At 41.4% G+C, this 26,964-nt stretch overlaps 1 protein-coding gene across 1 annotated transcript in view; it reads right to left on the bottom strand.

The window, feature by feature from the left end:
* ANXA10 (annexin A10) overlaps positions 1-26,964 on the bottom strand; it is a 101,488-nt gene that overhangs the window by 21,223 nt on the left and 53,301 nt on the right. The window contains exons 3-4 of the mRNA XM_057548268.1: positions 18,078-18,159; positions 11,685-11,779 (exon numbers count right to left, since the gene is read on the bottom strand). Of these exons, the coding sequence (XP_057404251.1) occupies positions 11,685-11,779; positions 18,078-18,159 (177 nt within the window). The remainder of the gene's footprint in view (positions 1-11,684; positions 11,780-18,077; positions 18,160-26,964) is intronic.

Raw genomic sequence — 26,964 nt, 5'->3', positions numbered from 1 at the left:
TCCTTATATTTATTTTGAAAAACTGGATTCACAATTAACCCACACGCTTAATCTCTAGAGCCAGGTGAAATCACTTGATAAAATCTATGAAACATTGAAGGTGGAATTAAACTGTACACAAAATCTTGTAGAAAGCAGCAGATGAAAGAAGACTTCTCAATTTATTTTATGTGACTAGTGCTGTCCTAATACCAAAAAAAAAACCCCAAAACAAACAAACAAAAAACAAAAAAAAATTAAATCCAGCACAGTGCCTTGAAGGTTTAAATGCAAACAGACCAATGGAATAGACTTTTATGTAGAGAGTTAAAGGGTCCTGGCAGCTGATGGACAGATGGAAACGTTAGAATTATCATCACTTTTTGCGAGCCTTCCTCTGACCCTCGGGGAAGCTGATTATTTCTTTGCCACGGCTGCTCCACCCTCGCACTTATTACACTAGATTTAATGACCATATTATATGCATTTATGTCCCCCCAACGTCTATCAGACACGGACTTTCTCACAAATGTTCCCAAATCCATCATCTCGCTCTGGCACAGTGCTGAGTACTCAAATGTGCAGAGTACGTGATATATAATGTATAAATGAACGTGTGAACAAGTGCGAGAATAAAGGAATAAATGTGGGAGGAGAAAGCCCCGAATTTACTGATTAAACGTAAAAGATAAAGGCAATGGCTTGGGCACTGCAAAATCTTCCGTTTGATCTTCAGTCACTTTTTGGGTCCGTATCCCTCCCAAACATTCATAACAGCATCTTCCCTTACTTCACTTTGTGATCGCTTTGGGCTCTGACGCGGAGCACCTGCGTGGTTTCCACTGCTGATAGGGATCAGCGCGGCCGCTAGATGGCGCGGGAGAGCTTTGCTTTGGAGCGCAGGTGTGCGTGCGTGCGTCTGTGCGTGTGCGCATGCGTGCGTGCGTACATGGCTCTAGCAAACTGATTTCATAAGGAACCTCAAGGAAGTCAGAGAATTTTGGTGGAACAGGCAGTGCCAGGCGTCATCCCTACCCGTCGCGCCCAGGCCTGGGGGTGGCGTGTGGTTCCGGTCCTGGCCGAGCGTCAGCTGTGAGGTGACAGGTAGGTGCCCTTACTTCTGTGTCTGCTTCCCGTCTGTACAGGGAGAATTCTAACAGCACCCGCCTCATAGCATTGGCCTTACCAGAAAATATTTAACTCAGGTGGAATTCTTAAAATATTTTCTGGGAGGTATGAGGCACTCAAAATGTCTCCCCCCCCCCGCCCCAAATATTAGGTAATTTGCTGCAGATTAAAAACGGCTGATACTAGCTGTTTCCTCTCTCCCCTCTTTCTGTCTCTTTCTCTCTCTGCAGCCCAGAAGTTTGCCTGTTACACTGCATTTCTCACACGTTACCAATATCCATTGTCAGTAAATTCTGTGGTCTCTAACTTACATCCAGAAACTGACGATCTTGTCCCACTTTTACCGCCATAACCCTGGCTTCGGCACCGTCATGGCTCCTTACGTCAATGCAACAGCCTCCGAGCGAGTCCCCTTCTGCCCTTACACCTGTCCTCCCCACACACACCTGACAGGTGCTCCTGGAAAAATGCCGATCAGTCAGTCACTCCTCTGCAGAAACACCCTTTCCCACTCCAAACTCCAGGATGAGTTACAGCTACTTTTGTGCAGCTGAGCTTGGGATAAGCAAACATGCAGGTGTTTTATGCGATGGTCACCAAGGCACACGATGTCCCCTTGGCCAATCTGTGCCGTCACCTCCTGCCACTCCTCTCCCTGCTCCCGACCCCCCTCCACCCCCTGGGCTTCCGGTGGCTCCTGGCACAGCAGACCTGCCCCCTCAGGGCCATTGCCTTCTCCTCCCTGTAGCCTGAATGTTCCTTCTCTAGCCGAGCACGTGCCTCGCCCCTCGGACTTCTTCGCAGAGCCTGCCATCGTCAGGCTATTTACAATTACAGTAAGTAAGTCCTCTACATACCAACCTTCACGTTGTGAACTTTCAGAGATGCGAAAGGACAAAGAGAGAGAAGAAGAAGTAACTGAAGAACCGAAGAGATTCACGATGCAGGGAACAGCAAGGGGATTTTCTTTATTTGAGGAGGCGCTGTTGGTTTCTGAGGCACAGAACCTGAACGTAGAACAACAGTACACGAAGGTTGCAGCAGCCGTTCAGAATGTGCTACCGTGTCATCTATGACGAGAAAAAAAGAGCTACTACCCAGACATCACTGGATCGCTTTTTCAAGAGAGTAGAAAGAACTGAATCTAGCAAGGACCCAGAACCTGTGCCATCAACGTCAGGCGTGAGTGACGCTGCAGCTTGTCCTCCGTCTCCTATTGCTGACCATCCTTCAGCTCTGCCATCTCCCACCTCCTTTCCCTCCTCCAGTCAGTAGCTCTTCTTGCCTGTTCCCTCGATGCCAGCCTCTGGATGCCAGCTGTTGTACTGGACTACTGTACTTTTCAAGGGACTGTACCATAAGATTAAAAAGCGTTTCTCTATTTTTTGCGTTTCTTTGTTTTTTATGTATTCTTTGTGTGAAGAATATTATAAACCTATGACAGTACATACTATATAGCCGACTGTGTCAGTGGGGTACCTAGGCTAACCTTGCTGGACTTACGAACAAATTGGACTTGCGAACGCGCTCTGGGAACGGAACTCGTTCGCACGTGGGGGACTTACTGTGCGCTTGGTCCGCCAACACCCCCTGTCCTTCTCACCAGGCTTCATCTTTTCTCCAGAGCACTAGTCCCTTCTAACAGGACACGTTTCACTAATTTTTCTCTGTCTCACCAGGTAAAGACCCCGGCAGGGCTTTTGGTCTGTTTTGTTCATGGCAGTTTCCCCAGCCGTAGCACGGTGCCGCCTACACAGCATTGGTACAAAATAATGAACGGATGGGTCCACTCGTATTTCCTCAGTTGTTTGTTCGGAGGCATTGGCTGCTCAAGGAAAAACAAGCAACGGTCCCCATCTGCACGCACTTTGATTTCATGGAGGGGCTGGAACTCTGGAATTACAGTGCCCTTGCACTGCAAATGGGCAAAGAGTGCTACAGTGGTTTTTCAGGATATCAGAAGAACATATCACTTTCATTTGCGAAGATACATATTGAATAATATGTTTAAGTAGCTAAACTTTGCAAGTTCAAAGAGGAGCCTTCAAACACATTCTCTAGTTAGAGTCTTAAATTCTCTCTGGGAGGGATAGAAATAGCTTTGCCGATGCAACCTTTGGAGTGTGCCTTTCCCCAGCCGGCCTGCCCCTGCTTTCTTGTTTGCCCTAAAGGGACGCTATGGACCTCACAGCCTGGCCCTGCGTTAGGCTAATGAGTACGTGCTGCTCAAACCGAGCTGCTCTGAGCTCCTGGGGCTGCAGGTGGGCCACGCCGCAGCAATTCCCACAGCTCCATTTAAACTGAAAGTAACATGGCGGTTCCTTTTCCTTTCTTCTTTTTACCTTTATCTACTTGTGTGCACTCAGGGGCAAGACATAGAAGGATGGCTAGCACTCTTTTTGTCTGAATATGCTCAGGGGCATAGTTTTATATGCTTTTAACTTCCATGCCTTTTCTATTATCATAAAAAAAATACTTGCTGTTGAAACACTCTGTGATGTAGGCCTGTACAAAGTGTAACTTAGAAGTTGTCTTAATTCTACCCCCACTGATATTCATTGTGTAAATACTTGGGCAATTTTATATTATATTATAAAAACACTTGTGCAAGCTGCTTTGTCACTGTGCAGTGGTAAGTAAATTTTTAAAAAATTTGTTTATTTATATTGAAGTATAGTTGATTTATTATATTGTGTTAGTTTCAAGTATACAGCAAAGTGATTCAGTTATAGGTTACTACAGGATGTTGAATATAGTTCCCTGTGCTATACAGTAAACCCTTGTTGTTTATATATTTAGTGTGTATCTATTAATCCCAAACTCCTAATTTATCCCTTCCCCCCACTCCCTTTCCCCTTTGGTAACCATAAGTTTGTTTTCTATTCTGTGAGTCTGTTTTCTATATAGATTCATTTGTATTATTTTTTAGATTCCACATGTAAGTGATATCATATGACATTTGTCTTTCTCTGTCTGACTTACTTCACTTAGTATGGTCATCTCTAGGTCCATCCATGTTGCTGCAAATGACATTATTTCATTCTTTTTTATGGCTGAGTAATATTCCATTGTATATATGTACCACATCTTTATCCATTCATCTGTTATTGGACATTTAGGTTATTTCCATGTCCTGGCTATTGTAAACAGTGCTGCAGTGAACATTGGGGTGCATGTATCTTTTCAAATTAAAGTTTTCATGTTTTCCAGATATATGCCCAGGAATGGGATTACAGGATTATATGGTAACTCTATTTTTAGTTTTTTGAGGAACCTCCATACTGTTTTCCATAGTGTCTGCAACAATTTACATTCCCTTTTCTCCACACTCTCTCCAGCATTTGTTATTTGTAAATTTTTATTGATGGCTATTCTGACTGGTGTGTGGTGATACCTCATTGTGGTTTTTATTTGCATTTCTCTGATAATTAGTGATGTTGAGCATCTTTTCATATACATATTGGCCATTTGTATGTCTTCTTTTGAGAAATGTTTATTTAGATATTCTGCCTATTTTTTGATTGGGTTGGTTTTTTTTTTTTTTTGATATTGAGCTCTATGAGCTGTTTGTATATTTTGGAAATTAAGCCTTTATCTGTTGCATCATTTGCAAATATTTTCTCCCTGTCCATAGGTTGTCTTTTTATTTGTTTGTGATTTCCTTTGCTGCACAAAAGCTTTTAAGTTTGATTAGGTCCCATTTGTTTATTTTTGCTTTTATTTCTTTGCCTTGGGAGACTGATCTAAGAAAATATTGCTAAGATTTATGTCAGAGAATATTTTGCCTATGTTCTCTTCTAGGAGTTTTATGGTACCATGTCTTATATATAAGCTTTATGTAATTTGGAGTTTATTTTTATGTATGGTGGGAGGGAGTGTTCTGACTTCATTGATTTATATGTGGCTGTCCAGCTTTCCCAACACCACTTGTTAAAGAGACTGTCTTTTCTCCACTGTATATTCTTGCCTACTTTGTTGAATATTAATTGACCGTAGGTGTGTGGATTTATTTTTGGGCTCTCTCTTCTGTTCCATTGATCCATATATCTGTTTATGTGCCAATATCACACTGTTTTGATTACTGTAGCTTTGTAGTATTGTCCAAAGTCTGGGAGGGTTATGCCTCCAGTTTTGTTCTTTTTTCTCAGGATTGCTTTGGCAATTCTGGGTCTTTCGTGGTTCCATATAAATTTTAAGATTATTTGTTCTAGTTCTGTGAAAAATGTCATGGGTAATTTGATAGGGATCACATTAAATAGGGATTGCTTTGGAGAGTATGGCCATTTTAACAATATAAATTCTTCCAAGAGCATGGGTTATCTTTACATTTCTTTGAATCATCTTCAGTTTTCTTTATCAACATTTTATAGTTCTCAACATATAGGTCTTTCACCTCCCTGGTTAGGTTTATGCCTAGGTATCTTCTTTATTCTGAAGCAATTTTAAATGGGATTGATTTTTTAATTTTCTCTTTCTGATATTTCATTGTTAGTGTAAAGAAATGCAGCAGATTTATGTACGTTAATTTTGTATCCTGCTACTTTGCTGAATAGTTTTTGTGAGGGGTCTTTACAGTTTTCTATATATAGTATCATGTCATGTACATATAATGACAATTTTACCTCTTCCCTTTGAATTTGGATACTTTTTATTTCTTTTTCTTGTCTAATTGCTGTGGCTAGGACTTTCAATATTATGTTGAATAGAAGTGGTGAGAGTGGGCATCTTTGTCTTGCTTCAGAATTTAGTGGGAAGGTTTCACCTTTTCACCACTGATTATTATGTTGGCTGTGGGTTTGTCATAAATGGCTTTTATCATCTTGATACATGTTCCCTCTATACCCACTTTGGTGAGAGTTTTTATCACAAATGGATGTTGAATTTTATCAAATGCTTTTTCTGTGTCTATTGAGACTTTGTCCTTTCTTTTCTTAATATGGTGCATCACATTAATAGATTTGTATATGTTGAACCATTGTTGTGACCTTGGAATAAATCCTACTTTTTATATGCTGTTGGATCCAGTTTGCTAATATTTTTTGAGGAATTTTTCATCTATATTCATCAAAGATATTGGCCTGTAATTCTGTTTTTTTGTAGTGACTTTGTCTGGTTTTGGTATCAGGGTGATGGTGGCTTCATAGAATGACTTTGAGAGTGTTCCCTCCTCTTCAGTCTTTTGGAAGAGTTTGAGAAGGATAGATATAAGTTCTTTGTATGTTTGGTAGAATTCCCCAGAGAAGCTGTCCAGTCCTGGACTTTGTTTGCAGGGAGTTTTGTTTTGTTTTTTTTTTTAAATTGCGGATTCTATTTCACTTCTAGTATCAGTCTGTTCAAATTATCTGTTTTTTTTTTTAAATAAATTTATTTATTTATTTTTGGCTGTGTTGGGTCTTCGTTTCTGTGTGAGGGCTTTCTCTAGTTGTGGCGAGTGAGGGCCACTCTTCATCACAGTGCGCGGGCCTCTCACTGTTGTGGCCTCTCTTTTTGCGGAGCACAGGCTCCAGACGTTCAGGCTCAGTAGTTGTGGCTCACGGGCCCAGTTGCTCCGCGGCATGTGGGATCTTCCCAGACCAGGACTCGAACCTGTGTCCCCTGCATTGGCAGGCAGATTCTCAACCACTGTGCCACCAGGGAAGCCCAAATTATCTGTTTTTTATTGGCTCAATTTTGGCAGGTTGTATGTTTTTAGAAACTTGCCTATTTCTTCTAGGTTGTCCAATTTGTTGGTATATAACTGTTCAGAGTATTTTCTTACAATTTTTTTTTTTTGTATTTCTGTGGTATCAGTTGATATTTCTCCGCTTTCATTTCTTATTTTGTTTATTTGGGTTCTCTTTCTTTTCTTCTTGGTGAGCCTGACTAGAGGTTTGTTGATTTTTTTATCCTTTCAAAAAACCAGCTCTTGGTTTTACTGATTTTTTTTTCTATTGATTATCTCTGTTTATTTCCTCTCTGATCTTTAATATTCATTTCTTTTGCTAACTTTGGGTTTTGTTTTTTCTTCTTTTTCTAGTTCTTTTAGGTGGTAGGTTAAGTTGTTAATTTAAGATTTGTCTTGTTTCTTGAGGAAGGCCTGTATCACCGTGAACTTCTCTCTTGTAACTGCCTTTGCTGCATCCCATAGATTTTGTAACACTGTGTTTTCATTGCCATTTGTCTTGAGGTATTTTCTGATTTCCTCTTTGATTTCTTCATTGACCCATTGGTTTTTCAGTAGCATGTTGTTTAGTCTCCATGTGATCATTTTCCCCCATTCTTTCTGTGGTTGATTTCTAGTTTTATGCCGTTGTGGTCAGAAAAGAGGCTTGAAATAATGTCTGTCCTCTTAAATTTCTTGAGGCTTGTTTTGTATCCTAGTATATGAAGTATACTAGAGAATGTGTATTCTGGTATTTTTTTGGCTGTAGTGTCCTGTAGATGTCAATTAAGTTAAACTGTTCCATTGTGTCATTTAGGGTCTCTGTTGCTTTATTGATTTTCTGTCTGGAATATCTGTCCATTGATGTCAGTGGGGTGTTAAAGTCTCCTACTATATTGTATTTTTGTCAGTTTCTCCCTTCATATCTGTTAGCATTTGTTTTATGTATTTAGGTGCTCCTATATTGGGTAGCATATATGTTAATGAGTGGAATATCCTCTTTTTGTATTGATCCTCTTATCGTTATATAGTGTCCTTCGTTGTCTTTCTTTATGGCCTTTGTTTTAAAGTCTATTTTGTCTGACATGACTATAGCTACCACTGCTTTTTTGTCATTCCCATTTGCATGAAATATCTTTTCCATCCCCTCACTTGTAATCTGTGTGACTTGTGCCCTAAAGTGAGTCCTTGTAGGCAGCATATTTTAGGTTCTTGTTTTTATCCAATCTGCTACTCTGTGTCTTTTTAACAGAGCATTTAGTCTATAGACGTTTAAAGTAATTTTTGATAAGTATGTATTTATTGCCATTTCAAACCTTGTTTTCCAGTTGATTTTATATTTCTTTTTTGTTCCTTTCTTCTTCTTTTTGTTTTTCCTTTTGCGATTTGATGATTTTCTTTTTTATTATGCTTGAGCTCCTTTCTTTTTGGTTTTTGTGAATCTCTTGTATGTTTTTGATTTGTAATTACCCTGATTTTCAAGTATGTTAACCCTTAACCCTACCTACTTGCTTTAGACCGATAGTCATATAAGCTCAAACACATTCTAAAAGATCTACATTTTCTTACTCGCCTTCCCACATTTTGTAATTTTGACATCCTATTTTTATCTTCATGTTTATTCTTTTGCTGTTAATTGTGGTTATAATCACTTTTACAAAAATTTTTGATTGTTTTTAATCTATGTATTGGCCTATTTAAGTGATCTTCAGTCCTTTTATATATTTGCCTTTCCTGAAAAGATTGTTGTTTCTTTTCTATTTTGAGAAAACTTTGCAATATTTCTTTTAGGATAGATTTAACATTGCTATATTCTTTTAGCTTTTTCTTGTCTGAGAAATTCTTTATCTTTCCTTCTATTCTAAATGATAATCATGCTGGGTAGAGTATCCAAGTTTGCAGATTTTTCCCTTTCAGGACTTTGAATATATATTGCCACTCCCTCTGGCATGCAAAATTTCTGCAGAGAAATCAGCCGATAGCCTTATGGGAGTTCCCTTGTATACGACTCTTTGTTTTTCTTTTGCTGCCTTTAGAATCCTCTCTTTGTCTTTCACTTTTGCCATTTCAATTATGATATTCCTTGATGTGAGTCTTTTTGCATTCATCTTGTTTGGGACCCTCTGTGCTTCCTGTTCCTGGATATCTATTTCCTTCTTTAGGTTTGGGAAGTTTTCAGCCATAATTTCTTCAAATACATTTTCAATCCCCTTTCTTCTTTTTTCTCCTTCTGGGATCCCTATTTAGCATAGGTTGGCGCACTTTATATTATCCCATAGATCTCATATGTTGCTTTTTTTTATTTGTTTTTTTGTCTGCTGTTCTGATTGGGTGATTTCCATTATTTTATCTTCCAGATAACTTATTTGTTTTTCTGCATTATTTAGTCTGCTATTCATTGCTTTTAGCTCAGTTTTTGTCTCAGCAATTGAGCTGTCTAATTTTGATTGGCTCCTCTTTGTAGTTTCTAGTTGCTTGTTACAGTGATCTGCATTTCTATCGAAATTTAAAAAAATTCCTTTAGCATTTTTATTACCTCCTTTTTGAACTTGGGAGCTGTTAGACAGGAGTCAAGTATATAATAATAGGTATTTATGGAACATGCCTAGAATTGTATCTTACTCAGTAGCTAAGAAAATAATTCCCTCTAATCTTAATTATTCACATTAATAAAAATATAAGAATATCAATGATTAACATACAAGAAATCTATAAACTCTCCCACAGAAAGGGAAAGCTAGCAGAAGACACACCTTGTCCAGGTGGAAGAAATCATTCTGAATGTGAGCAGTGGGGGAGGTCAAGAAGCCCTCACCAAGGTCAGGCAGGGTGACCCCAGGGCAGCCAGAGCAGGGAATGAGGGAAAAGGGAAATTTAGGCAATTTGTGAGTGTTCTTTTTAACTATTGGATTCTAAAGTGATGTTTTTCTTTTTCTCCTTTTTTTTTAGAGGCAGAGTGGAATTCTATAAACGCAGTGCCTGTTCTGTGTCAGACCCAGGCAGGACTCTGGAGGGAAGGATGGTGGCCAGTAACCCGGTCCCTGATTTCCAGGAGGTGATGGTCGAGGGGTCAGGAGGTAAGTAAACCCGAACACCTGGCGGGGAGGAGGACAGCATGGCCGCCTGACCTGGGCGCCTGCAGGAGAGGATGGGGCAGCAGCTGGAGAGATTGTGGTGCAACGGTGTCAGGTGTCAGGGATGCGCGTCTGGGGTGGCCTGGCTGTGCAGGTCCGGGCCCTGGAGTACACGGAGCACCAGGCGGGCCGGGCAGCCCGCTGTCAGTTTGCAGACCGCAGGGCCTGCCTTTGATGCGGTGGATGAAGCAGGAGGTGGTGAGCCAGCTTGAGGTGTGGAGCAGAGAGGGGCTGGGGGACTCGGTGAGCCTGTTGGCAGGTGGGTTGAATTCAGTGCCCAGACGGATATTTGTGAGGGGAATTGAGATTAACGCTCAGGGATTAAAGCAGGAAAGTGGAGTTTTAGATTTGGACTCTTTCTGGCTTCAATTTGGGGGGTACCCAGGGGAAGGGCTGGGGGGCAGCAGCTCTGGGGGTGAGGGCCATTTCCACATCCATCTGGATACCACATGGTGAAGGCCCAAATCAGGACAGTGTGAGCCAGGGACACGCGACAGGAAAAGTGACTATGAGACCCGGTAACTGATGTCTGTCGGGGCATTTCAGAGCAGGGAGGCCCCTATTGGCTCGTCTCAGGGTCCCTAAGTTCCCCGGTGCCCAGGGACCTCAGCACAGGGGGTCTGACCACTCTGAGACCTTGGGCGTGTGGTGAGTGCTCTCCCCTGGAGGATCCGTTGTTTGATGAGTTGTAAGCACCTCATTTCTTAATTATTTTAATCTGTTTTAGGGTAATTTTGTAGAGAGTGATTAAGTAATACTGTTACCTAAGTTAACCTGATCTATGAAAAGCACAGACGTATGCAAAGTTTTGGGTTAAAAATTTACTGAAAAATGACCTCTCTTATGGCAGTATGCATATTAAGACAATATTGGATTACTAATGCTGCAACTTGTATAGCTTTTACATTCTCTTTCAAAAGAAAACTAGCACTGGTGTCATAGGAACATAAGAAAAGTAACAGTTTTACCTGGAAAAAAAGCAAAACTGGTTTCCAACTACAGCTTAATTCAGCTAATTTCATGAGTAGTGGTGGCTTTTTGGACTCGTCATTCATTCTAAAGCAGAGGTATACCTTTGTTTTGCGTACTGTAGTTGTTCAGACTGAGGTTTGGAGATTGAGTAAGTTTTTAAGGACTAACGTTACAGAATAAGATTTATGATGGTGTTTCATCAATAATGCTCAGTTGACAAAGAAATTGCTATTCCAGGTCCTTTTGGCCTGAAGAGCTTTTGTTCTGAATCTGTGGTTTAAATGCATAACAAAAGAAAGCTTTAATGGCACTTGCTTTGAAATTGGGTGTGATTACTTTAAAGCACTGTGGGTAGTTTTATTGCCTGAAACTATTTTTAAGTGCTGTTCTCTTCTAATGGGCTCTAACTGCAGCTGTGGGAAGAAAAGCTAGTGCGGAATTTGCTTGGGTTGAGAGGTGGGTGAGGAACTCTGGAGAACTGCAGGAAAAGATCTTATTTTGGGGCCTTGGATTATCAGCCCCTTGTGCACCTTCCCTAGAGCTTGACGCAGGGGTGTTTTTAGCCTAACTGGACCAACTGGTGGTGTCAGGCTATCAGAACTTTTACTTTATGAAGCTGAACAATTTCTGAGAAAGGGCTAGTGGAATGACAGGCACATTTGATGTGTCTCTTTCCCACATTCTGTGCAACACATTTGGGGCAGAAGAACTGTTTCTGATGTTTGGTGAAGTCAGAAGCCTTTGTAACTGGAGGCTGAAAAGGGTAACAGTACCAGTTCTGAGGCTTCTCAGGAATTTCCTTGGAAGAGGGTGGGGATGGAGAGACTCACCCGGCCAAAGGTGCTCAGGTAGGCCTCGGCGATCACCAGCCTCTGGGCGTTGCAGCGCTGGGTCAGGATGTCGATCAACAGGTCCTTGTCACAGCCTGGAAAAGAGGCGTATTTGGAGAGTCGTGAGGCTGCTACCCCGTAGGTAGGAAGAACTCAGTGTCCAGAGATCAAAGCCAGCATGCAAGCTTGTCCCCGTGGTGCTCCCAGCAGGCAGGGAACAATTCCAACTCAAATGGAAGTCACAGGGCAGCCCCTGACATGGCGAGGTACCTCCTGTCTCTCCTCTTGATGCTACAGCTACAGATTTTTCTTTAAAAGGAGTCAATAAAAATACAGAGGAGTGAAGAATGTGGTCTTTCTTCCACCACCCCTCCTACCCCACCAACAAAAGGCTTCCCTGAACGCCAAGCTGATTCCTGTTTGAATCGGCCCCGTGTCTTTCTTACTGTATGGTTCGATATGACTTACAACAAATGTACATTACGACAAAAGTAACTGCTGTGGTCCTGATGTCAGCAGGTGAGAGGATCCCGGTCCTTGTCTTCTTTGGAGAAAGAATTCCACAAAGAGACATTGTAAAGCGGGCACAGAGTTTATTGGAAGCATAGTATGTGCAAAGAGAAAAAAGAAGCAATTTATTAGAGCAGAAGCAAAGCACAAATACACACCCAGAGAAGAGTGCAGGAGTCCTGAACGAGGAGAGGTGATTTAAATCACTTATATGGGGCAGTTCTTCCAGGTCTCTGTTCTCCTCTGGCCAATTATCTCCCTTCTTTTCCCACATCTGACCTGTCTCAGGGCCCTCCCGATATGTGTGCACATCTTTTTGCCAAGATGGATTCCAGCGCTGAGGCTAACGGGAGGTTTGACAACACATATTATGGGGTAGTGCCCCCTCCCTTTTTGACCCCCGAGGAGCCTCTCTGTGCATGTGCACTTGGAGAGGTTTCCCTGACCTCAGGAGATGGGATAGATGTGGTCATCTCACCTCTTCAGCAGAGCTCAGCTCCTGCCATTAATTTTGTCCTTGGAGCGTCAGGGGGAAACAGAGCTCCAGTTTAGTCCGCTTGACAAACGCCAGCTGCTCGGCCCAGGGCACATCTGCCTCATACCTCAGTCCAGACCCCAACAGAAGGAAGAGTCCTGGGGAAGGGGCTGTGAGACGGGGGGCCATGCCCCTGCCCAGGGGTGGGCGGCCCCTCCCCATAACAGAGGCTCTGCTCCTGGGCTCTGAGGCCCCCACTTCCTCCTGCACCAACCCATGAACCTGAAAAAACGCCTGAGTGCACAGCTGCTTCAGGGAAATTTAGCTGCAACGTTAGTGGTGGTAGAGTAACCAAGAAGGTGTTAGTATCCCCTCAGCTTGACCAAAATTCAGACAGACTTCTCCCGATTAGAAGCCCTTGACCTCTTTCCTTTCTTTCTTTCTTTCTTTCTTTTCTTTCTTTCTTTCTCTCTCTTTCTTTCTTTCTTTTTCTCTCTCTCTCTCTCTTTCTTTCTTTCTCTTTCCTCTTCTTTCCTCTTCTCTTTTCTTTCTTTCTTTCTTTCCTTCTTTCTTTTCTTTTCTTTTCTTCCTTCCTTCCTTCTTTCTTTCTTTTTTTCTGAGAGCATTTACTTCAGAAAACTTGCAGTTGTAAATTCTTTCTTTTCTCCTCAAGACATAAATCTTCTCCCAACCACCTGCCAGTTTTAATGCCCAGAAATGCCTTTCTCAAGGACTTGGGATGCATCCCTTTGAAATATAATTGCCAGGAAAGATAGAGCCACTGTCTCCCAGCCTCTGTGGCAGGCAGGACCCTAAGTACCAATGAGCAGTCTCAGAAGTCCTCATTGTGTTGACCAAGGCCCCCACCCCTGTGACCTCTAGAACATCCCAGGGCTCAGACCTCACCTGCCTTTTGTTTCAGAGGAGCTGAGTTCGGTCTCTCTCCTCTTTCATGAAGGCTTCCCTGCCTGTTGAATTCTGTGTGGTATACTTTTTCTTTGACAAATTATGGAGGTGAGGAGAAAAACGAGTTGAAGCGCTAGGGTGTTAAGCAGATCATCTTTTTGGAAGTTAAAGCCATCCTGGATGTGTTTGGATCATGGGAAAGTGATGAGCTGCATGTGAAAGCATCCAGTGAATGAGGGAAAGGGACTGGATATACACGGATGACTGTGCCTGGAAGAACCCACAGGGGGAGCGAGGTATTTATGCAGGTGAGAGAAATGGTCCGGCAGCCGCAAAATGGAGGGAGGGAGGCAGAGGATCAGCTCCAGAGCCTGGGATTTCGGGTTTGGGAGCAAAGGCAGCCTGTAGAGAAAGGCACAGAGCAGCAGGTGCACGGGGCCCCAGGTTAAGCGCTGGAGCCAAGGGACATTAGGTGGTTCTGAAGGGATCTGCTGACTGCGTGATGGGCGGTCCAGATGAACGTATTTTTAATAATAAATAGAAGGTTTTTCAGTTGGATCCATTGTTGATTTTGCTATCGTCACACTTCTGTAATGCTTGTAGGCTTCTGGTTTTCGTTGTTGTTCTGTTGGGATTATCCACAACCTACCTCTCTGAATTACTCTCCATTTTTCAAAGTTCATAGCAATTCTGGCTCATTTATCCTTCTAGAGATATTTCAGAGTAATTTCATATGGATCTCAAAAGTATTATTAAAATTTCAATTAAAATAACTGTAAACTTAGGAATCAATTTAGAGAAATTGTCTTTCTGTCACTAACATGATGTATCTGTTGAATTATTTATGTGTTTTTCTTTTCTGAAGGACTTAGTAAAGATTTGTAGAGTTTTGGCAAATAACAAGAAACTTGATTTTGTTGAAATTATTCATATTTGCATTTCTATTGATATTTCAAGCTATATTATTTTTACTTTGTTTCTGAACACATAATTGCTTAATGAAGTAAATGATGTTGAATTTTATGTTGACTTTGTATCCAGAAAAATTATTGAACTCTCATAATTTTTAATAATGCTTTTGCTTGATTACCTTGAATTTTGAGATATATTAATAATGTCCTCTGCACATTCAGAGAATTTTGATTTGTTTTTTAGAATCATCGTATCTATTTCTCTTTCTTGTCCTTTTGTATTAGGGGCAGGAATTTCTAGATAATTCCTATCCTATGGTTTAACAGAAAAATGTGACATGGTGAACCATAGCAGTCTTATAGGTTTTTATGATGTACAGTTGATTCTTATTATTAGTGAAAGGTTTCTACAAAGTCACCGTGAGCATGAATTAGTAAATGCTGAACGACTGCTTCTAGGGGAAATATAGGAAAACTCAGCTGCTAGGAATAGAGGGAAACTCCCTCCACTTCTGTAAGGAAGGTCTACACACACCCTACAGCTCACATCATATTGGTGGTGAGTAAGGCCCGGGGCAGGTGAGGAGGCCTAGTCTAAATAGCACCCAGTGTTTCACAAAGATTCATTTTGTCTTGTCTGCAGCTTTACCATGAGTTAGGCATATAGGTTAAAAATAGTTCCCCTTGCCCAGGATCTCATAGGCATGATCTGGAAATTATATGTGTTAACTGAGACAAAATAAACACAGTTGTTCTAAGAGTGTGTGGGTAGGGGAAGTAGCTTGTCGCAGTTAGGACTTGGCAAGTGGACTGCACTGTTAGAGATTGTTACCTGAGAGGTACTGCTTTTTCTTGGTGAATTGTTATACAACTTAAGACAATTTTTGTTAAAACTACTCATTTCCATTTGCGTCAGAGAATATCTTTGCTTTCTGATTTTTGTATGTAAAACCACAGTAGCCAAGTCAAAAACCAACAAGTGGGACTACATTAAACTCAAAAGCTTCTGCAGAGCAAGAGAAACAATCAACAAAGTGAAAAGGCAACCTACAGAATGGGAGAAAATATTTGCAAATCATATACCTGATAAGGAGTTGATATCTGCAATGTATCAGGAACTCATACAACTCAATAGTAAAAATAATAATAATAATAATAATAATCTGATTGAAAAAATGGGCAAAGGACCTGAATAGACATTTTCCCCAAGAAGACGTACAGATGGCCAAGAAGTACATGAAAAGATGCTCAACATCACTAATCATCAGGGAAATGCAAATCAAAACCACAATGAGGTACCACCTCACACCTGTCAGAATGGCTATCATCTGAAAGACAAGAGATAAAAAGTGTTGGCAAGGATGTGGAGAAAAGGGAACCGTCCTGCACTGTTGGTGGGAATGTAAATTGGTGCAACCACTATGGAAAACATTACGGAGGTTCCTCAAAAAATTAAAAATAGAGCTACCATAGGATCCAGTAGTTCCACTCCTGGGTATTTATCCACAGGAAATGAAATTGCTATCTTGAAGAGTTATCTCCACCCCCATGCTCATTACAGCATTATTCACAGTTGCTGAGACATGGAAACCACTTAGGTGTCCATCAACAAAGGAATGAATACAGAAAATATGATACACACACAATGGAATATTACTCAGCCACAAAAAGGAAATCCTGCCATTTGTGACAACATGGATGAATCTTGAAGGCATTACACTAAGTGAAATAAGACAGAGAAATGCAGATACTGTATGATTTCACATACATGGAATCCAAAATAGCTGAATTCATAGAAACAACCAGGGGCTGGGGGATAGAGGAAAGGGGGATATGACGGTCAAAGTGTACAAACTTCCAGTTATAAGAGGAATAAGTTCTGGGGATCTAACATCCGTCATGGTGACTACAATTAACAATACTGTATTGCATACTTGAAAGTGGCTGAGAGAGTAGAGAGTAAATGTTCTCACAATAACAATAACGACAAAAATGGTAATTCTGTGAGAAGAAGGATGCGTAAACTAACCTTATTGTGTTGACCATTTAGCAAAATATACGTCTATGAAATCATCATATGGTACACCTTAAACTTACACAATGTTATAGGTCATTTGTGTCTCAGCAAAGCTGGAAAAAACCCACAGTAGCCAAGGAAAACATTTGCAATTGTCATTTTCGATTGCCCTTTGCCACGGGCATCAGGATGCATGGACTTTGACAGCATCTTGAGCTGTGTTCTTGCGCTGTCATGCTGCAGCAGAGGTGTGCCGTCAAACGCAAAACCTCCTGAAATTCTTCAGCTAAAACACTGACAAGCAAACACCTACAAGGGTCAAAATGAGTCCGAATTCTGACCTAAAATTGCGATGACAGGAAAACTGAAACTGGCACAAAGAAAATTTTTCAGTGAATAGATTGCTCTGATTTATAGTTTTAAAGCAAAAATTATTCTCCTGAAGAAAAAGTTAATCCATAACTGTTCGTTACCCTGTCTCCAGATTTTTCTAGCGATGATTAATATTTTAAAAGGCATAAGCATTGCGGACTCTTAAAGTTGACTTTAGAGCATATTCAAAGTCCTTTATTGTTTGCCTCCAGGGTCCTGCTAGTGGAGACACACACACACACACACACACACACACACACAAACACAGTATAGCTCGTGTAAAGACGACCTTGTCTTCAAAGCTGAGAGCTTGCTTTCCCATGAAAGGCTTTGTATGTTTCATGCAAAGGTTTCCTTTCTGTTGTCAGTGTTTATCTTCGTGCTCACCAGAAGTCTCCTTATGACAGGTTGGATGTTTAACAGCTCCATATCATATCTTAAAATCTTTTTTAAAAGAACTCAACAATTTCCCGCTTCTCTCTACATTTCTTTCCTAAACTCTAGTTCATTCACTGGACATGCACTGACAAGCACCTGACCCAGCCTCCTGCCCTGGGAGCTCAGAGGCCAGTCAGCAGGTGATGGGGAGGTGGGGGGTGGGGGACAGGCCTGGTGGAGGTGGGGTCAGAGGCAGGACAGTGCAGAAGCAGGTGCTGGGCTTGGGACGACTGATACTCTTTGGAGGGCAAAGAAGGGTTCAAAGAGGAAGGCTCAATTGAAGGGATTCCTGAAGGAAGAGAATTTGAATTCCAAGTAGATGGGAGAAGAATATAGCTTTCCAGGCAGGGGGATTACTGGGCCAGTTTGCAGGGATGTGGAAAAGCGGATCCCCTGGGGGAGCAGCAGGAAGTCTGATTTGGCCGGACGTGGAAGTCTCAAAGGAAACAGGCTAGCAAACAAACAAGGGCGAAAAAGGATGTTTATCCCAGATTAAGTTTTTTGGTTTGGAATTTCATTTAGTTGTTAGGCATTTAAGAATCTAAGGCAAAAGCATGTCAAGATCAGATCTGCAATTGCGAGAGGCAATTCTGTTGATCTTTTCTATTATTTTTCTTGTTGTACTTTTTTGCCCAGCTTTTTGTTTGAATCTGTGTTTGCCTTCCGTTAGACATCAGCTGTTTACACCGATGTTACAGTCTTAAGACAAGGTAAAGCGCAGGAAAAAAATGACCAAGAAAGGTGCTAGAAATCACCAGGCTTACCAAATCCCTGGAGTGCTCCCCCCAGCATTTGGGCGTCCATCATGGGGTTGAAATTGGGAGCCGGGAAGATGGTTCCCTGCACCTGGTGGGGAGAGTCAGAGAGAAAGGGATTGCAGCAATGCACACCAAAGGTTTCAACATTTTTTTAGATAAATAAAAACAAAAGTACATTCTATATGTTTGAATTACTCTAAGACATACACACGGGTCTATTAAACAAATGTGTTAATTGTATGTCAGTTGCAGAGACTTAATTGTGTTCTTTTTAGTCTATTGGCTTCTCCTGCATTGGCATCTATTGTCCATCTAGGAAACTGAGGAACTAGAACTAATAGTAGAAAAGTGTAAGAATCAGATAAATACATGTCTTCTTAGTAAACACTAAGGGGGCTTCCCTGGTGGCGCAGTGGTTGAGAATCTGCCTGCTAATGCAGGGGACACGGGTTCGAGCCCTGGTCTGGGAAGATCCCACATGCCACGGAGCAGCTGGGCCCGTGAGCCACAATTGCTGAGCCTGCGCGTCTGGAGCCTGTGCCCCGCGACGGGAGGGGCCGCGATAGAGAAAGGCCCGCGCACCGCGATGAAGAGCGGTCCCCGCACCGCGATGAAGAGTGGCCCCCGCTTGCCGCAACTGGAGAAAGCCCTCGCACGAACCGAAGACCCAACACAGCCAAAAATAAATAAATAAATAAATAAATAAATAAGAAAATCCTTTAAAAAAAAAAAAAAAAACACTAAGCATTTTCTTAGGAATTGGAGACTATTTTATAGAAACTGAAAAGAGATGAATTGTGGGGATTCATCCCATTTAAATGAGTTATAAGTGGCAGTTAACCACCACAGCTTTTTTTTTTTTTTTTTTAACAATTCAGGGGCCCTGAAATCATATTAGAGAACATTGAAACATTTGAATTTGGATTAGGGATTCATGATGAAGATGGGGCAGAGATTTTTGGCAAAGCCTGCAGCTGCAGAGGAAGATGTGAACTCGTGATGATTCTCTGTTTAAGTTCTCCCTCGTGCTAATAATAAAATGGCAGAAGATGTAGGTGAGGCTTTGAGTCGCTTATTTGAGACAGAGCCAGCAGGACTGGGCTGTGTAGTATGACACTCAGACCACCAAAGTGTGTTAAGAAGGGGAGCTCTCCCCTGTTTGTCGTGAGTTTGCCCAGAAACGTTGGGAAAAATGTCTTCCTGTAGAAAACGGGTCTCCAGGCCTTCAGCAGGCAGGTTCACCGAGCTCTTTTGCAGAAGGTGAAGTTTTCCAGGGCCCATCGTCTAACAGCAGAAAATTAATTAATTGATGAGCCAAAGACTGGACCTAACTTCTAGTCCAAGAAATGTGCATATAGCAATGCCAAAATATTTATGAAAAGATTTTTGGGGGATTAAGAAAACTGTTCACTTGAGTTAAAACTAAGAATTCAATTCCATTTGTATTCCACTTGACTGACGTTAATAAACAGGAAGCTGCCTGTTTGAAGTAGACTGGAAACCATATAGTAGTTGTAATATGGACATATTTTCGTACGTAGAAGTACAACCCAATTAGTGGAACATTCTCCTTAAATCCTAGACGGACAGACGTATGTCATTAAAATATGAACACAGTTTGCATCTTATGATGCCCGTGCCTGTGTTTACAAACCGATGTCCAATTTGCTTCTAATATTTCAAGCTTATTGGAAATGATCCAGAAACTAAGTTCTCGTGAGCCAACTCTTGATTCTGGAAGCTATTCATTAGGAGACATCATGAGTTTTATCTCCCTTATTCACTAGCCAGTCCCATTGGCTGAGATTCTATTAGGAAAATAGACTATGATTCTTCTTATATTTACTAAATTAAGTTCAGAGATCAGATTCTAAAATAAATTTCCTGATTGAGTTCTCCTCGCCTCAGTCATTTTGTTTTGAATCTTACAACCCTAGAGGAATTTAAGATTTAAACTTTGGAAAGAAGAGCCATGCCTTTAAATGTAAAATTTCTTTTCTGCTATTTGTCGCTACCTTTTACTAAATCCTTTTTGTCTGTGTAGCTTTTTCTGTGGTTTTTTTTTTTTTTTTTTTTTCCATTGGAAATATTAAAGGTTTTTTGAGGCATGGAAAAGAGGTACTTCAGTTCCTTGTGTCAGGAGTTAGAAGGCTTGTTTGGACAAGTGTGGAGGGGCAGTACCGTTCAATGCCTGGTGACCGCAGTCTTGCTGTGTGCTCTCAACCAAAGGACTGTTTTAAAGTATAAAAGAGAAAATGTATGTGAAAACAGTGGGACACACTGTTAAATACGTGTAAGTTACCTAGGCAATTTCAGCACCGAGTGTGGAAATGTCCATCACAAAACAGAACATTTCATTCCTGGCCAGGCTAGGATCCCCCAGTTTTCTACTGGAGTATGTGCTACAAAATGAAACTGTTTATCTTTTGCACACACAAAAAATGAAAGATAGAAAAAAGAAAAAAAAAAAGCTCTGAAAGTTATACATAAAGTTAGAACTGTCTGTAGTGATTGATCAGGCACAATTTGTATGTGAAATGAGTCCACAGTTTTTTTCTTCAGTTTTTTTAATCCTTATATAGACTACTAGTACAATATATTTTTACAGTATAATGCAAAAATTATTTATTCATTTATTTATTTATTACAGTTCCACTATCCTTTGCCACTTAAAATTATCTCCTTATCAATTGGCCTTAAACGAATACACTAAAAATGTTTTTTTTTTAAATTGTGAATGTTTAGTAATTCAGGAAATAGTTTTATAGTATTTGTCATTCATGCCCATTTATATAGTGTATTAAATCATTATATTCATTTTATGTCAATGATACTTCAGTTAAGCTCAAGTGAGCAACGTTATTCCATGTAAGACACGTATTTAGTGTTCCTTTTACTTATTTTCTCATTGGGATGCTGACTTTGTTTTTTAATGGTCATATTTTTCCAGTTTCATTGGGATATAATTGACATGTAACATTGTGCAAGTTTAAGGTGTACAATGTGACTTGATCCACATGTACACTGTGAAGTGATCCCCGCGGTAAGGTGAGTTAATACACCCCTCACCTTGCATGTCCCTTTTGTTCTGATGAGGACATTTGAGACCTACGCTCCTAGCAGCTTTCCTGTATACAAGACAGTGTTGAAAACTGGATGTGATGAATTGGGAGATTGGGATTGACATATGTACACTAATATGTATAAAATGGATACCTAATTAAGAATGTGCTGTATAAAAAAATAAATAAAATAAAATTCAAAAAAAAAAAAAAAAAAGAAAACTGGAGTCACCGTGCTGCACATGACACCCCAGGACTTGTTCACCTCAAAACCGGGAGTTTGTACCTCTGACCAACATCGTCCCTGACAATCACCATCTGTCAGGGACCATTTTGACTGAACTGACCAGTTAAGCTATGGAAGCAGCTCAGTTACCAGTTTTAAGTTTGTCCCCTGAATTAAACAACTATTTGAAAAAATTAATTGATTGATTAATTGCTTTGGGCCATAAAACTTTTTTCAAGTGATTACAATATACCTGTAGGTATGTATTCCTCGATTTTCTTTGGACTGTTTTCCAGTATTTGTGCTCGGCCACATTCTATGCTTCCTCACACCCAACACCAGGCTCCCTGATGACGTCAGTCTACACTGAGAGCTTCTTAAACTTCCCTACCACTCACGGCCCTTTTATTTTTCATTAGTATCTTACATTTTTCTATTTGATACAGTTCTTTTTTTTTTTTTTATTATTGAAGTACTGTTGATTTACAATGTTGTGTTGATTTCTGCTGTACAGCAAAGTAACTCAGTTATACATATATATACATTCTTTTTTATATTCTTTTCCATTATGGTTCATCTCAGGATGTTGAATAGAGTTCCCTGTGCTCTGCAGTAGGACCTTGTTGTCTATCCATCCCGTATATACTAGTTTGCGTCTGCTAATCCCAAACCCCCAGTCCATCCCTCCCCTTCCCTCTCCCCTTTGGTAACCACAAGTCTGTTCCCTGTGTCTGTGAGTTGGTTTTTATTTCGTAGATAAGTTTTGATACAGTTCTTAAAGTTGGGGCTTTGCCTATGTCAAGTACAGTATTGTTTTATAATTTGCTGCCGTACAAGTAGTTGTTCTGTGGCTTCATTCCTTATCCTTCTAATTATATTTTATGTCCCTTGTCTGCAGAGGGTACATCAAAACTATACATGATTTCCTATGCAGTGAGACATCTTTTTAAAATGTTCTCATTCACTGGTGATGTCACTTAAGTGAAATGATTGCTTTAAAAAAATTCATTAATGAGATTTTTGGCCAAATGACCTGGCTTTATATATAATTAATATGATAAACTTTCTTTTTGTTTTTGTTTTTTTTGTTTTTTTTTTAACAAATACAGAATGTACATGAGTTAAGCAGAGTCTTGAAATCATTATACTGATCGTATTTATTGTTTGTATTAGGAAAACTGAAGAGAGACAAACAAATCAGACAAATGAGAATTGACCTGGAGAAAAGGGTGTGGGGTGAGAGACGGTCCTAGTTAATGGGGCATGTCTGGCTTGACAGTGACTCGGGTGAGAAGCAAAGATAGAGGTGAGCTGTCACGTGATTAGCAAGGGACATCGAATGTTTTTTTAAGCAAGAGAGTGAAATAATCGGATTGGAGTTCCACTCTACAGCCACGTAAAGAAAGAAACCAAAAGAAGTGATAGAGGTTGTAGGCATGGCTAATTCAGAACCTCTAGCAGGTATAATGTACACCTGAACTGAAGCAAACTGTGTGTTCTTGATGAATGCAGTTTGACTGTTGACCGAGTGTAATTTAACTTACTAATTTTTGAGGTGTATTTTAAGTCAACCCAGTCACGTTAGTTTAACCTTTTGAAAGAGTAAGAGACTGTTGTGTCAGGTATTTCTCAGCGTGTATACCTTTTAAAGCAAAGTCCTTTTTAATGTACGTGTTCCTAATTTGTTCACATCTTAGAGCAAAATGGAAATTTTGAAAAAGTGGACACTTTCCAATGTGACATGAAAATAATGTGTATATGGTAAAATTATTTTTTTACCTTGAAAATGGTCAGATTTAGAAATAGTATCACTTTTCACAGGCAAAATAAGTTCCAGTGTCTGTCATTTCCATTTGAATTCTCACCACAAGGTAATCAAAATATAATCTTTGCTTCTAGTCATTTGTGAATTTAGGTTTTCACAGAGGAATAAAAAACACTCCCATTTTAAACGACAGAATAAACTGCCTCATGAACTCACTATGCAGGAGATCATGAGTGATTTGTAGATTTAAAATTGGTTCCAGAATCTACCTCCTGAGTAAATAATGAACGGATTTCTTTAACTGACAGAAGAATTTCAAAATTATTGTCTGGAACTGAATACAGACTGGAAAAGTCACATGTAGATGGCTCACGAAGTTGATAAAAATATGTTCATCATCTCATGTCAATAGGTACATTGATAATGCATATTTCATTTATTCATAGTGACCCAGGGGCCCGGGGTCCATAAACCCATGTTGCTTCTTATTCAACACCCACATTGTAGTCCTTTCTCTCATCTGGCTTTTAAGTCACCCTCATCCCGACAGCCTGAGAACCTAAAGAGTTTGGACTTGAAATATCAGCTGAACTGACTGGGCACCTGCCTGCATGTGGGTTTCAGCGAATAATTCAGCTTTGTTTCGGTGTAACGGAGATTCTTAGATTTCCAGTGAACTGAGGGTTTTTGGAGCCCTGTGAGGAAATCCTACAGAAGTCCTGGGCCTCCGTTTCCATAGGGCACATATTCACCTTTGGGGCACTGGTCCCTGGATCTCCAGACGCCCTGAACCCCAGTCTCCTTTGACTTCTGTCTGACAAGAACTTCCTGAACGGTTTCGGTGGCTTCAGCATGACCAGCCCTGGGGGCTGATTAACCAGTGTTTTAACCCACCCTCTCTCATCTTCCACGAGTGTGTCCTTCAGTCCAATCCCGTCCGTCCTCTCCCCACAATACCTTCCACAGGGCCCCCTTGTCTTCACCTCTGCTACTGCCCCCTTTACCCCTTCCCCTGGGTCGCACCCAACGAGCTGTTCCCACAGCCACAATGGTCCTTCCCAAGATCAGACACGTCCTGTCTCCTTCTCTGCCTAAGGCCTTCCTGCCCAGAGCAGTACTTCTCAGTATTTGTTTTCCACTCTGGCCCACGAGGTGGTTGATTTTCACATGAAAGAAACATCCCCGGGAGCACCTGGGTTTACAAACACATCCCAGTGTGCTAGCCTTGAGGACACTTCTCTGTCGTCCACTCAACAGAGTATATGGTCATAGGTCGGGGTGAGAATATCATATATTGGGCAAAACGTGAGTGTATAGAATAGAAAAAGACTTTCGAGCTTTGGCTCTTTGGTCTTGATGGGAGTATTTTCAGTGTTCGCGGCAACTCGTTCCCATGACTGAGAATAGATGACTGTGGGACTCAATTGGATATTTTAGCAGTGTGAACAGTGCTCTTCAGGACTGGTCCCTGACCATCTGCGTGGGTTCATGTCTTACTTTCTTGCGCTGAACCTCTCGGCTCCTATACACGACACACAGCCCACACCCCAGCCCTGAGTGACTCTGTGGCCTTGTCCCTTCTGTCCCTTCTGTTTGGATTGTTCTCCACCCGTGCCCATCTCCACACACACTCGCATCCTCTGACTCCACCATGAACGTCTGTTCAGGATTTAACTGATGGCTCCAGGGCCCTCTGTGCAGGGAGTCCTTCCTGACACCACCACCCCCACCTGCCGCCCCAGGAATTGTCTACCCTCTTCCTGGTGCCGGAGCTGCAGGACATCCTGCTCGAGTGCCAGGAGCACAGCAGAAAATATCCATTCCTAGTTCTATCAGGTTTCCAAGAGGAGTAAGTCTCATTAACTGGGTGTCCTTTGTTTTGTGGAAAACGGACCTGAATGTGAGTGGTTGTGCAAATTTAGAGATTGGACTGTTCTCGTGAATAAAGGAAGAATATTTGGATTTCCAGGAAACAGTTTGGGATGAGGTATGACAAGTAACACGAATGGATAGTGATGCAGAATTACTCTCATTCCAGCCAAACTCTGGACTCAACTCAAATTCCACCTGTTATGTGGGGTCTTTCCAGGTTTTATCGAGTATTACCTATGGTTTACTTTGCACCTCTGTTGACCACGGCCTTGCATTTTTTGCATTTGCCTTTTCCCCTAAATTTTCAACTTCTGAAGGGCAGGGACACTTCTTCTCTTGCTTTTCAAAGCATTTAGGGCAGCACCTTAGGTAGAAAGTGGGCTCTAAGAATGTTTATAAAATACTAAATAGAAAAATACATGGACTCAGAGACATCTGCTCTCATCCAGCAGCTTAAAAATTCATTATTCATACAAGCAGGCTGTGCTCTGGGCATTTTCACCTGCATTTCCTGGGTAATCACCTCAGCGGTCTCGTGAAGCTGGTGATACTAAGCTTATTTCACAGATGAGGAGATTCTGAGGCTAAGTTGTCTGAAGCCGTGCGGGTCGTGTGTCGTGAAGCTGACACTGAAATCCAGATTTAACTCCCTGGCTGGAGCCCTTTCCCTTAGAGCTGAAACTGATGTAAAATAACATGTACGATTGAGGCCCTTTATTCATCTTTGCAACTGAGAAATATCTCTATTTGCAGAGGATCTTGTGGGTAAAACCAAAGTTCTAAAAGCATAAGTTGTTCTTCTTATAGCAATTCTAAGAGAAGAAGAAAGGGGTGTGTGTGTGTGTGTGTGTGTCTGTGTGTGTGTATGTGTGTGAAGGAGGGATTGAGGAAATTAGAGAAAGACAGCCAAAAATAGCTTCCCATTAGCTGGGTCACCAAAGTGCATTTAAGAACAGAATGTCTAATATTTAACTTCAGTAGAACCCCAGTATAGACCCCCCCCCCCCGTTGTCATGAACCCCCGTTGTTTTCTGTCTCTTTTGGTGACCGCTATGGACAAGAACAGTGCCAGGCAGAGCAGACACCCTGGCCCGGCACCTGGCAGGGCAGTTGGCATGTCCAGCTCCAGCTCCAGATGCAGGCCACCCAGACCATGTCCTCGAGCGGGCAGGAGGCCGGCTGTCCAGCTCGTGTGTGTGGGCCAGTCCCTCTGAAGGTCTGAGCTGCTGCCTGCACGTCCCCACCCCTCCCTCGCGGTGGCGCTTTTGGGCACACAGAGTGGCAGCCCCCCGGGGGTTCTGCCAGCCTGCTGCCGGCCACGGGGAGCAGGGCTGGCATGGGACGTGGCAGGGGGCCAGGCACAGTGTTGGTGGGGATGGCTTTCTCTTGATGGTATTTTGCAGGAGGGAAGGAATTAGGGTTGTCCCATGATGGGTCTGCAGCCACTGAGAAGGGAAAGCATACATGGGCTGGCTGGATGTCTCCCACACGAACTAAAAGAAATGGAAACATCACTTAAAGTGAGTGAGAGAACCACTGATCTTTATTCCCTGTGTTCCTCTGGCCTCAGATAAGAATCTTTAGGGAGAAAGAGTAACCGGGAGAAGAATTTTTGTGAACTTAATTCGAGTCGTAAAGGACAGGATGACTGCAGCTTACATCTGGGTTACACTTGCAAAGGAAATATGTATCTATCATATAATCAAAATAAAGCTGAATGATCTGATGTCTACCACAGCTACTAATATTAAGATAGGCTGAGTTATATTTTCGGATAGATGCAGAAGTGTTTATGACTACGAACCAATTACTAAATTAGTTGCTGTAAAATCTTTACAGCTTAGTAGATGGATGTCAAGGAGTTTAAGAAAAGCATGGAAGAACCTGGATTCACCCACACAGCCTCTTATGATTACCATCCAAGAGCGTCTTCACTCACGAGACTGTATGTTTTGAGGAAACAATTGT

The sequence above is a fragment of the Balaenoptera acutorostrata genome, chromosome 6, assembly GCF_949987535.1.
Source record: "Balaenoptera acutorostrata chromosome 6, mBalAcu1.1, whole genome shotgun sequence".
In the NCBI taxonomy this organism is placed as follows: domain Eukaryota; kingdom Metazoa; phylum Chordata; class Mammalia; order Artiodactyla; family Balaenopteridae; genus Balaenoptera; species Balaenoptera acutorostrata.
Note: the sequence above shows the minus strand (reverse complement) of the source record. Positions and strands in the feature narration are given on the sequence as shown.